The following is a 12,728-nucleotide window of genomic DNA, read 5'->3' on the forward strand; positions in this document are numbered from 1 at the left end:
CTCGAGCCCTGCTTATTTCAGTCCGGCCAGTTTGAGAAAGCTTTTTCAGAAAGGTTAGCCACAGAAGCAAGATGGCTGCCCAATCTGTGAGCGCTACCAAACTTCATACCCTCTCAGAGTCGCAGTCGTTCTTTCTCCTATTCTTTTCATTATTCTTTCTTTTTTTCCGTCATCCTGCCTCGTGCGGACGACTTTAATGCGAGCTGTTCCTGAGGGCATCCTTGTGGCTTGGCCTGAGATAACAAAAAGAATATGATAATTACTCCAGAGGATGTGCGGGATGACTCATGTACCGCTTCTCGGTCACAGGCCTTGAAATGTTTTCCCAGCTTGCGTGAGAACTATTTGCAAAGTTTGGCAGGACAATAGCGCCACCTAGCAGAGTTTAATTATCCATAAGGTGGTAACTTTCTTCTAACACTGCATCCACAGAATTGATCGTAAAACATGATATACATCAGGTTTTTCGTTGGCTTATCTTGAGCAAGGTGATTTAAAAACGTGGGGGTATGCAGTATAATGGGCGTACAATCCAGTATGTTTCAACCAGTCCACAGGAATTTAATTTCCTTTGCGTAAAATGTCAAAACGCTAAATTTGCCGGTGGGTCATGTTTCAGATTTGCTTTCATCTGTAATAAAATGACACGTGGGTTGTTGCTCGGTCTAGGTTACGCCATACTGCATGTCTTCTTTCTCCAAACACTTCTACGGTAATCAGCAAATTTTCAAACGAAACGTTCGGCTCTAATATGCTGACTCCCGCGTCGAGTGCCGAGCTTAATAATCAATACAGATTTCTCAATTACGGCGATTATAATTACAGAAAGAAAGCTGCAGATGTGTCACAACAGCGCTGGAGATTTAATTAAAACCTTCATAACATGTAAAAAAAAAAAATAACAAAAAACCCCCAAAGGCTTCAGACGGTTTCTCATTTGCAAAGTTAAAATAAAGGGAAATGAAGCAATAAAACGGCGTCTACACTTTTGTAGGTCAGTGGTGCTGATCGGGATACTGTTCAAATGTTTAGAGTATTTGCATAATTAAGGGTGAAAGATACACATTGTAATGTTTTTTAAGACAAGATGTGCAAAGGTAAGAAGGTGTGAAAGACAGGGTGGAGTTAACGCCGCAAGGATTAACTTTGTACACTGCGTTCCGTTCAGGAGCAGTAATTGCACTTGCAATTTAGTACGACTGAAAAAGGGTTAGAGGTATTAAAAAGTCCATTCACATCCATTGAAAACAAAATTACAGCATTTATTAGGGTTTATTTGTGTAAGCGATTTTTACATTTACGACATTTGGCTGGCACCCTTATCCAGAGCGACTGACATTTTATCTCATTATTCAGCTGAGCAGTTACGGGTTAGAGGCCGTGCTCAAGTGGCAACGTGACGGTGCTTCTTATCAGTAGCCCAACTGATTTCTTAAGTTCAAGTCAATTCAGTTCAGTTTTGTTTGTAAAAATTGAAAAATGTGTACATTTATAGCTTATCAATTGCTTCCCATTGAATTTAAACCTAGCCTTTTTTTGTTTGTTTTCAGGACGTTTATGCTTTACAGCACTTATTCATTTATTAGCATGTGCCTAAGACTTTTGCACAGCACTATACATTAGTAACAATATCCACTTTGACCCTTTTGATCTTGGAATCCGAATTTTTTTTTCTGTGTGTTTATTCCCTGTCACGCTGGAGAATGTGGCGAGACAAGGTTTAGTTTCGTTTTCTCCTGTGACTTCACACAAGAAACATTTCACACAATGGCACAAATACGGTTCATCTCTTCAAGTTTAGACTTTGTCAATAGAGCCAAACCCAGCGGGATTGTGTGGTTGTCAAAATGTGATGTTAATTGGGCAATATTACAAGATTGACATTGGGGCAATGTAGGTATCGGGTTGCTTTTGAACAATAATAATACTAAAACAGACAGCTATGCTAGTAAATACGCGAGCAACAGCAATTTGCTGAAATATTAATTTGGGTAACAAACGGTTAAAAAAAAAGACTTGCTTAATTAATTTTATATTTTATTCTTGATTAATTTCTAAGATGTGTTCTCTGAAAGAAGACGTAATGCGGTTTCATTGCTGCAAACACCAGCGAACTCTATTACAGTAGAGTAATTCAGAGGCAGTGTGTGCTCCGTGTTTGGAAAGCTGTTCTAAACCCCCCTTAGAAACTTAAGGGACCATGGATGTGGACGGACATTGTTCGAATGGATGTTAATCGGAATAAACGCCCTAAATAAAAGTGACGATTCCGTTTTAAAGTCATTCTAACTTTCGAAAACAGTGTTGTCCTGACGATTAACACCATCGCAATGTTACTACACCTATATTAAAACGCTCATCAAACGTTAAGGTTCCTCCTGGTTCCTTCTGGTTTCTTTTTACACCCAGTCATGTATGCAATTATAAAAATAATTTGTAGACCACGATCAAACAGTAACAGTAAAAATGATTGTGGGTAAATACACAAAAACAAGTCTAAAACATGGGAGGTTCAAATCAAACCATTCTGTTTTCTTTGATACGAGTTTTTCATCTTTTGTTCTCGAATTCAGGTTCTGTTAAAAGCTGAGCACCTCTTTGGCACGCTCTGGGCTTTAATTATATCTCCTCGGCGACCTTTTCACATGTCAGTCTCGTCTTCATATCTCAGCTGGCAGATTATCAGGTAAATAGTTGGGAGCTAAAAGCCGTGACTGGATAATGACTGTAATGATGGGGTGAAATTTCCTGATCTGGTTGGTAGGTGTGGAGCGGAAAAGTGTCCAACCAGATACAGTAATATATCGAGTCAGGCTGGGAACAGTGTGCTACTTAAGAACATAATTTTTAATAAGGCGTATAAGATCTGACAAGCATCTGTCAAGCACGAGAGTGTAAATTAGATAAAGCATAATGCTGTGAATGACACGAGGTTATAGAGATATACAGTATGTGCATTTCTAAATGAGGCTTCTCATTTCGCACCGGCCTTTAGTGAAAAAAGTTTTGCTACAGGATCTCGCTTCGTTTCTTCTACGCTACTTCATCCGGAAGATTAATAGCGGTAATTCTCGTCTATCTCGCCTCACGAGAGTGCAGACCTGCAGATGGACGAAAACATCCTAATTGAATTTCTGAATCTAAAATCTTATTTATATCCTATTTATCTGTCACCCTGCCGGCCTCCTCCCTCGTTCCATCAATGCCCTCTGCCATGACTCACGACACAGCAAATGACTAGCATGCTAGACGAGCCAAATAACATTGGTAGCGTGACTCATTTGTGCAGGCAACTCAAATCTGGTTACACGAATGGAAAATGATCACCCTCAGCCTATCCCCTCGAGGCGTTTCACATAATTTCGTTTAATATCTACAACCGGCATTGTTCGTGATGAATGGCCTAGGCAAGGAAATGAGCTTAGCTGTTAAATGTTAACTTTAACGCTTTTAGAAAGCAGGTCATGCAGGATGCAGCTTCTTCAGCGAACATTAACCACGTGTTATACGCTCATCATCCCTTTTATTGTCCATCTGTACATTTATGGAGGTATCTATCCAGCCAATGCATAAAATCATGCAGATTCAGGAATCTGAGGCTATCATGTGTGAGTGAGACACCCTGACTACAGTAGATGGTTGAAGACTGGATAAAGTTGACTGGGTTTGGTAAATGTGTGTCTCTGATAGCATCAGGTTCCTGTCCTTGTCTGGTAGACTTGGTCTTCAGAGCCTTAGGATATTCATATACATCTTTGAATCCTCCTGAGATGATTTTCTGCTTATCACGGTTGAATAAAATGGCTCCTAGAACTAGTTTAGCCATTGTTGTTCACAATAAATTTTTTATTTGCGTTTGAGGTTGTAAAATGTTGTCATTCCACTATAATCCCGCAGGTGGCGAGCTCTAAACTAATCACATAGCACAGAATCCCATGTAATAGGATTTTATTTGCTATTTTTGATTTTGTTTTTTTAGAATTGAAATAAAATCTGGAAAACTATTTTGTTAGGATATTTATAAAATCAGGATATGCACAGAATCGCAATACAAATTAAATCGGCACCTAGGTATCGTGGTAAAATTGTATCGGATGATCCCTGATGAGTCCCATCCCTGGGTCTCAGGAAATCAATAGTTTTTAGAACACGTCATGGTCGTAGATCCCATTTTTTCCCACCATGTTTGTTATTCTGATGTTTGATGACTGGCATGACCGGGTAATTATATGATTTCAGGTCTACATGTGTAAATTTTCCTTCATCAGTCATGCTTCTGAGGACGTGGGTTTGCATGCAGCTTGCAAATTGAAAATGTAAATAAGACTCCATTGTTGTGGTGCAACAGAAACGTGTTCGCCACTATCATCAGGAAATTGTTCGATTTGAGATCATCTAGAAAAACTTGCAGTATCAGCCCGAGCAGAAAAGCGATGCTGAAAAAATGGGAAAAAAATGATAAAAGAAAAAACACCACTGAGTAAAAACAGCCATGTAGAGATTTTTCATGTATTAAAATAGATTTTAGAAAAAGAAACATGTGTATTTGTGACATTTTCTTAGTGTACATGTCGTCATGGTGAATGTTTACTGCTCAGAAAAAAGAAAACAGCTGTTTTTTTTTTCTCCTTTCCCAAAAATAGTTTAAAGAGTAGAAAGCAATTTGTGCTTTAGAGTGTTCAATCCATCCAAATGCCTGCCTTTGTTTGTGATTAACGGGCAGAAAACGAAGGAAACAGCTAACCATTAGAAGGTTAAGTCTTGTTAGCCGCTGCTTTCCACATTGGCTTGACAGTTTAAAGCCATGTTTAGGACAGACTGAGGTAAATAGTTCAGCATTAGCACAGTTAGCTAACGGCCTTAGAAAAATATGAATCTGGATCCCTGTCTCGAAACTAATTCAACTGAATGTCAGCCATCAACTCCTGATTAATAAACATTAGCATGCTTAGCACAGAAAGTGTTGCTAATTACTGTACCTCTAGATAGGTATCCAAGTACGGTTTTTATTACACTTCCGAACAATTTCCATGTTGTTTATGATGATAAACAATAAATAAAATAAGATGAAAATGTATCTTAGCATACCTGACAGTCTCAGCAGTATTATTACAAACTGTGTCTTTATTTATTAATCATTTAAGTATTATATGCTGCTAACTGCTAATGTTATTTACGGTTTATTTATCATCAATATTAGCACATGTAGCAAAGAGTCTTCTGCAAATTGCTGCTTTCATTTTGTGAAATATAAATGTAAACATTTTTAGCTTTAATAATGAGCAACGATTTGCTAAAACGGAAAAACTTTAACATATTAGCCTACCTGCTAACTGCTACTAGTTACAGAAAAAGGAACAGTGTATATATATATATATATATATATAATTTTTAAGGGTTTTATATTTTAGGGTAGGTCAGAAAATATAGAAAGATTAAATGCTAAAGCAGAAAATTAAATTAAGTGCATAATACAAGATTATTTAGCAAGTTAATTAGCAAGTCTTGTCAACTGCTAACTCCTTTTTTATTTAAGTAAAGCTTTTGTTCGGGACATAATAAGATGTAAGACGGTAATTTATCAAATATACTTTATATACAGTATACATACACACATATATGTTTGTAAACATTTATGTTTGTAAGTGTTATGCTACTTTAACATAATAGGAGCATACTAGCATGCGTACCAAGTTTGTTACTGTAAGCTGTTTTTTTTTTTATAGAATATAAATGGTGTAAATACTAGTAATATTTTAAAATGTTGTTTTTCTTTAAAAAACAAAACAAAAAAACAAACAAAATTTTTTTTGGGGTTTGCTAAAGTATTGTGGTATACACCATAGTACTACCACCTGAAGTGCCGTAGTACCTACCCTGGTACTCAATAAAGCCCTATGGTGCCTAACATGGTAATACCACAGTAATACTATTGAATACTACTATATCACTACTACAGTATGTACAGTACTATAGTGTACCACAGTTACATTTTTCATTGATGTTAATATTGCTAATATTTTCTAATGAATTCACATTTGGACAGAACGATATGTGTATACAGGGTGTAAAGAATATTTAATCATGTGCGTAAATAGTGTACTGTATACATGATCCTTACACATGTGTGTGTTTGTATGTTATAGAATGCTACACAGTGAACGGCGAGGACTACCGAGGTCGGCAGAACCAGACGAGTCTACATGGAGGGAAGCCGTGCCTTTTTTGGAACGAAACTTTCCAGCATCCGTACAACACGCTGAAATATCCGAATGGAGAAGGAGGACTGGGAGCTCACAACTTCTGCAGGTCGGCGTCCTATCCCTTTCTTTATACTCTATCTATCTATCTACATTTGTTTTTTTAACTCACACATTTATGTGTATTTTTGTTTTTCTGTCTTTCATTGTGTTTCTGTCCATGTCTGTCTTCATTATCACTATTTTATTTGGCAGTTCCCTTCATCCTTCACTCTGTCTTTCTCTATACTTGTCTGTCTCTTCATTTCTTTCTATCCACATATTTCCGTCTCCCTCACTTTTCTGCGGCCTTTTATTTTGCATCTGTTTTGTCCCCTTTGCCCTTTCTCTCTTTTCTATCTCTGTTTGTTTTTCACGTTCTCCTTCTCTGCCTCTTATTTATTTTCTTTCATGCCATCCATCTGTTTTTCCTTCACTCCATGTCATGTTTTTCTCTCTTCTTCTTTCTCTGTCACTTTGTTTTTCTCACTGTGTTTATTGCTTCTGCCAGATTTCTCTCTCTTTCCTTCGCTGGATCTCGTTTTTCTCTCGCTCTGATTTAGCTGTTTCTCATTGCTCATGGTGTTTTCATTTTTCTCGTAATCCATTCTTCTTCTTCCTCTCACACTTCTGTCATTCACACCATCTGTCTGTCTTTTCCTTTTCAAGTCCTCATTTTTCCTTGTTCTATCTGTCTCTCAATCTCCCTGTCTTTGTCTCTCACTCTTTAGCTTTTTCTCTTTTACATTTGTTATTGCTTTTGTTCAACATGTTTTTTACCCTACTTTCTCTTTCCTCCTTTTCCTAATTCTCCCTCTGTATCTGTCGTTTGTCTGTCTCTCTCATTTTTTAAGATTACTCTCATACTTTTATATTTTTTTCTACTTTTAGTACCTTATCTTATTTCTTTTTATATGAAGTGGTGGCTCAGAGGGCTAACGCAATGAATTACTGATCGGAAGATCAGTGGTTCAATCCCCAACATCACCAGGTTGCCAGTGTTGGGCCCTTAATGTAATTAACGGCTGTTTTGGGGCTGTAATGTACAGTATATGTGACAAATAAAGGCTTCACTTATATAGAGTAGAGCAGACCACAGATGTATTATACAGAGTAGAACATATAGTATCTAAATCTTATATAGAGTGAATCAGACCACCTACTGTATATCATATGTAAAGTAGATCAGACTGCAGATATCTTATGTAAAGTTGATCAGATCACTAATATATATAGAATAGGTACTGTAAGCTCACAGCTGTCTTATATAGGGGGTGATCAGACCACTGATATCTAATATAGAGCAAATCAGGCCCCCGATATCTTGTATAGAATAAATAAGCACACAGGTATCTTATATGCGGGAGATCAGACAATACAAATTTCATATAAAGTAGATCAGACCACAGTATAAAAACTGTATAAAAAGAACACAAGAAAAAAATAACAGAAAGACACACCATTGTTGACTCTCTTCATCCAGCCTGGACGCCCTGTGTATATATACATATATATGTGTGTGTGTGTGTGTGTGTCTGTGTGCTGACTCGGTGTCAAAACAAACTTTAGGAGACCTCTGGCTCCATGTGATCGCGCCAGGACCAAGTGCAAAAGTGCAGCACTCTCATTTTTTTCCCGCTCTAGGATTCTCTGTGGAAGCTTCAGTCTCACCAAGGCGACACACACACTTACAGAAAAAATGCAGGTAACAGTGTGAGAATTTAGTCTAATTTAGTTTTGTCAACTACCTTTAGCTTTGATTAAGTCTCTGAATTATTCCCTGTTTCCTCCCAGAAAGATTCTTTAACAATGTGAGTGCTGAAAAACTCCATAGATGTGATAACCTGGTCATTCAGTACGTTCAGGTGGTCGGCTGATTTCATTTCATTGCCCTATAACGTTGCTGAGTCTAGACCTGAGCGACCGAGGCTTGAACAGTGGCCACGCTGCATGATGGTGCATAGATTTGTGCGTTTCCCTTCTTACCCTGACGCGCCCATCACTCCATTGTCCAATCGTTATGCTCAAATCAACATCAAATCGAAGCCTTTTTTCCTGATGAGTCCAATTTTCATGACGAACCGCACCAGGTGATCTCTGATTTTTATTTATTTTTTTCATGCACATACAGCTTTATCCTCCTCGGCTTTAATAATGCACTGGACAGTTCTTAACCTAATTCCAGTCACTGTAATATTTAAATATATCACAGTATTTTATTCAACTTTAAAACCACAAATGATCAAAAACTATTTAAATAATTACGTAAGTGAATATTTCACCTTCATTTCTAAATCATTGTCGTGTACTTGTCTTGCTCAATAGTAAAGCGCTTGATTTTACATGGAAATGGCGCGTTTTTACATGAAGCAAGGTCACGTTTCACTTTTTTTTTTGCATATATGCAAATGATCCAGGCAGAAAAACGAGTGCTGCGAGCAAAAGCCACAGAGCAAGCTTGAGTTCTGAGGAAAATCCAGCGATGTGTTATGGATGGTAAATGCAAAACAGCGATAAAGCTTTATTTTACTTGTGTAAAGAGTTTAGTGTGCTCGCTGCTCTGATACATCTGACTCACTAACACAAGAACAACTTACAGCTAAACCTTTACACACTGCTGTTATATAATGTTTTAAGTGAATGAAACACTCAGTGTCATTCTGTTATAGGAAACTAATCAACAATAAAAGTGCTGGGATGAAGTGTACAGTATGATTCACTCCAGTGTCATTAGTTTCCTAAAACATTCTATTACATTTATGATATTTACCTAGATTAAAATTATTTTTTAATTAAACATTTTTTAGTTTTTAAAAGTTTATAAAACAAAAGATCCTGCAGCATCCTTAAATGGAGTCGAGAATTTAAAAGTCGTTTTTTTTAGTTTTTGTTGATTTTCTTTTCATCGCATTGAGGATCGGCGGAAATTCACTGAAACGTAAAATTAATAACTGCTGTTTTCAGGCAGAAATATAAAAAAGGCAGAATTGTACAATAACCAGTGATGGTCAAAACTAAAATAAGATGAGGGTAATTTTTAATAGGGTTTTCATTTGGATGGACTTGTCTTTTTGGATGTAAATTATCTTTTTTATAATATTGTGCAAAATGTACTTTTTACTCTCTTTCGTTGAGACATTCCGCTGGGTCTCCAATGTGCGTGTACAAACAAAAAATAGTTTTTGTTTTTGATCTTTTTTCCATTCTCGTATTGGCCGGGGTTTAAACAAGCAAGTCAGATTTTCCCCATAACGTTTGTTGCAAAAGTTCTGCCATAGTCTGGGCAGCATTTTAAACAGCTGCAGTAAATAAGGCTCGGCTAACATGTCCTGTAGCGGCTAACTGCTAACAGCTGACCTAGCCTTTTTCAGCTTTTCGCTCTGAGTTTATTAACTTTTTATGTCACTAAATATTGAGGATGTTATTGTGACTTGACATATTCTGACATACACGTTTCTCCTTGATGAGATCCTTGATTGGTTAGGGAAATGCACTTCCTCAAAGGGGTGTTCAAAGGCAGTTCATTTAGACATCAAGATACCGAAACCGTGCATTTCAGTGAAGCGAAACTCAAGCAAGAGTGAAGTTGCCTTGCAGCTGAAACATTAACACACATTTTGGACATGTCACCTTTAATGCCAGTTATTTTTACAACAAATTTTTTTCTAAAAACTTATAACAAATAATAATGTTAGTGGCAAAACTAAAATAATTAATTAATTAAAAAACACACAAAGAGCTTGTTTATTGGGAGAGATGACACGATAATTGTTTTCTTCCCAAGAGTAAAACCTCAAGCGTCAGAAGATACTGATATTATTTTATTTAAAAACTACTAAAGGTTATTATTTATACTGAAGCACTCTTCCAAACTATTGAAAAAGTATATAAACTGTATATATATACTGTGTTTCACTAGTGCTTGGACACCATCAATGCCATCTGAAACGCTGGCCTCCCAGGAACTCCCAGCTTGGAGCGAGGACAGAACTGTACTGGGATGTTGTAATAACTCCCAAAGTTTCTATAACAAGTGACAAGTTATCTATCAAGTTTCCAGGATCAGGCGTTCCACTCACTAAATGAACGACTGCCGTGTGCTCCGAGCCACCTCGGGAGGGATCGTCATGGACGTCAGCCTTCTTTAAATGGTTTGCACCATAAATATGTCGTACATACAGTACAATAAGAGTCTCATCACCGTACTGTGCTTGAAGAGCGCCGTCATTCACCAGAAATTTCCTCACAAGTCGCGGTTTGACTTGACCTCCTATGTAGTAAAATCAATCGTAACAAAAGCAAAATCTGTCAGGTTTCTTTATAGGGAAACATTTCCGTTTTCTGAATCTAGTTCTAGTCTTTCCTGTTTGTTATGTATAAATTATGAGTATCAGATCGGTCATCTCTCATTTTTGTTGTTTGAAGTGACTTGAATTTCAAGGTTCAGCTAGGAATTTTAATTTCAGTCCATCTCTAATGATCAATAAAATGAATCCTGATGGAAATGGAGCTCTGAAGTCTCATCTCACAAGAGTAGTAACGAGACAGACATGTCACAGACACTAACATCACATTTGTACTTCACGACTACAAACATTCATTTTTAATAAACAATTATTCTAGCTTGTTGTTATCAACATGAGCTTTAAAACTTACATGAGCATAAAAAACTTTATGTGATTTTAACTTCAACAGACAAAGATAAAAGGTTAGGAGTGCATAAATTCATTACGTTCCCCTTTTCTCAGCGCACATTAGGCAGGTTTAGTTTTTTTAAATATTTTTTCTTTTTTCTTTACGAATCCCCAAGGTGCTGGAATTTTAAAGGTTTATCATAAAGTTTATGATTCAGGGCTGAGTCGGAAAGTGGCTGTTAAAGAGAGAGCTTTTTGAACGTATTCCAGAGCGGCTGGTTCATATGCAGCGCTGAAACATGTTAGTCAGAGAAGCTGGGAAAGGAAAGAAAAGAATAAAGACAGAAAAAGAGAAAGAGGTACACAAAAAGATTTTTAAAGCTTGTAAACCTTCTTGTGCGGTTTATTGATTTATTTTTAGTCTCCTAGTTGATACATGGCTCTTGGTAAAGTTTAAACATGCAGCTTTTCATAACATGAAATTAGAAGAATCAGGATTAAGCTATGAAAGAGAGAGAGAAAAAAGAACACACTAATAAAGCGTTCTGATGTCAGAAAATGATGAGGCGAAGGCTTGATGCCATGCCCACTGGGTAGCTTTTAAATAAACAGAGGCTGTAGAATATAAAAGCTCATTTCATGTATAAAACCCATATAGAAAAGTGATATGTTTAAAATATATACGGACCAATACATACAGTAAATCGGCAAATATACATTTTGATATATGTGAATTGAACTGCAAAATCATTACCAAATACATTGTTTATCCCGTTCTCATTGTCGAAGTTGGAAAAATGGTCAAGTTTAAGGATTTGAGCGACTTTGCGAAGGGCCACATTGTGATATCTGGACGACTGGATTGGAGCAACTCCAAAACTGCAGCTCTTGTGGGATGTTCCTGGTCTGCAGTGGTCAGGACGTACTAAAAGTGATCCAAGGACGGAAAAAACGGGCCGATCAACCAGCGACAGCGTAATAGATCACCAAAGCTCAGTGATGCACATGGGGATTGAAGGCTGGCCCGTGTAGTCTGATCCAATAGAAGAGCTACCGTAGCTCAGGTTGCTTTGAAGGTTTATGCTGGTTCTGATATAAAGGAATCAGAAATAATAGGAGCCGCAGACCCGTCTGACCCATGCTGACCCATGCTGACCCGCGTTCTCCACTGAAAAACAATCCTACAATGGGCACGTGAACATCAGAACTGGACCACGAAGAAGGTGTCCTGGTCTAATGAATAAAGTTTTATTTTACATCATTTGAATGGTCATGTGTGTGTGTGTGCCTCTGGGAAACCTTGGGTCCTGCCAGTCATGTGGAACTTATGGTATTCTGCTTTATCGAAAGTAATTAAGAAACAGTCCTGTTTTGCATATTTGTCACACTTTTAAACACAATTTAATATTACACAAAGATAACCTGAGTAAATACAAAATGCTGTTTTAAATGGTGATTTAGTTAATTTATTTATTAAGGGAAAAGAAGCTGCCTTTTTGCCACACCCAGGCCAGATTACTGCCAGACATGTTGAATCAAGAAATCACTCGAATAGAGGCTGTCTGACAAAGTGAGAGATGCTAAATAAAAAAAAAAATAAATAAAAAAGGAGAAACATGATTTAAAGAAATGTAAACAGATGAACTGACATGTATTAGTCAAAAAAAAAAGAATAAAAATTTGGATACTTTTGAATGATGTCGTGAAAAAATACTTTTTTACGACACTGTATTTTGTGCTACCTTTTTTTCTGAACACATTTATTTAAAAAAAAACACTTGATGACAAAATTTTATGTCATACGTATGTTTCATAAAACAAATAGATCTGTTTAAAACCTGAAACTTGATTTTAA

At 37.0% G+C, this 12,728-nt stretch overlaps 1 protein-coding gene across 1 annotated transcript in view; it reads left to right on the plus strand.

Moving 5' to 3' along the window:
* Window positions 1-12,728, plus strand: part of kremen1 (kringle containing transmembrane protein 1) — a 61,468-nt gene that overhangs the window by 25,256 nt on the left and 23,484 nt on the right. Inside the window, exon 2 of the mRNA XM_053481254.1 lies at window positions 6,147-6,309. Coding sequence (XP_053337229.1) covers window positions 6,147-6,309 — 163 coding nt within the window. The remainder of the gene's footprint in view (window positions 1-6,146; window positions 6,310-12,728) is intronic.

The sequence above is a fragment of the Clarias gariepinus genome, chromosome 21 (assembly GCF_024256425.1).
Source record: "Clarias gariepinus isolate MV-2021 ecotype Netherlands chromosome 21, CGAR_prim_01v2, whole genome shotgun sequence".
Lineage (NCBI taxonomy): Eukaryota > Metazoa > Chordata > Actinopteri > Siluriformes > Clariidae > Clarias > Clarias gariepinus.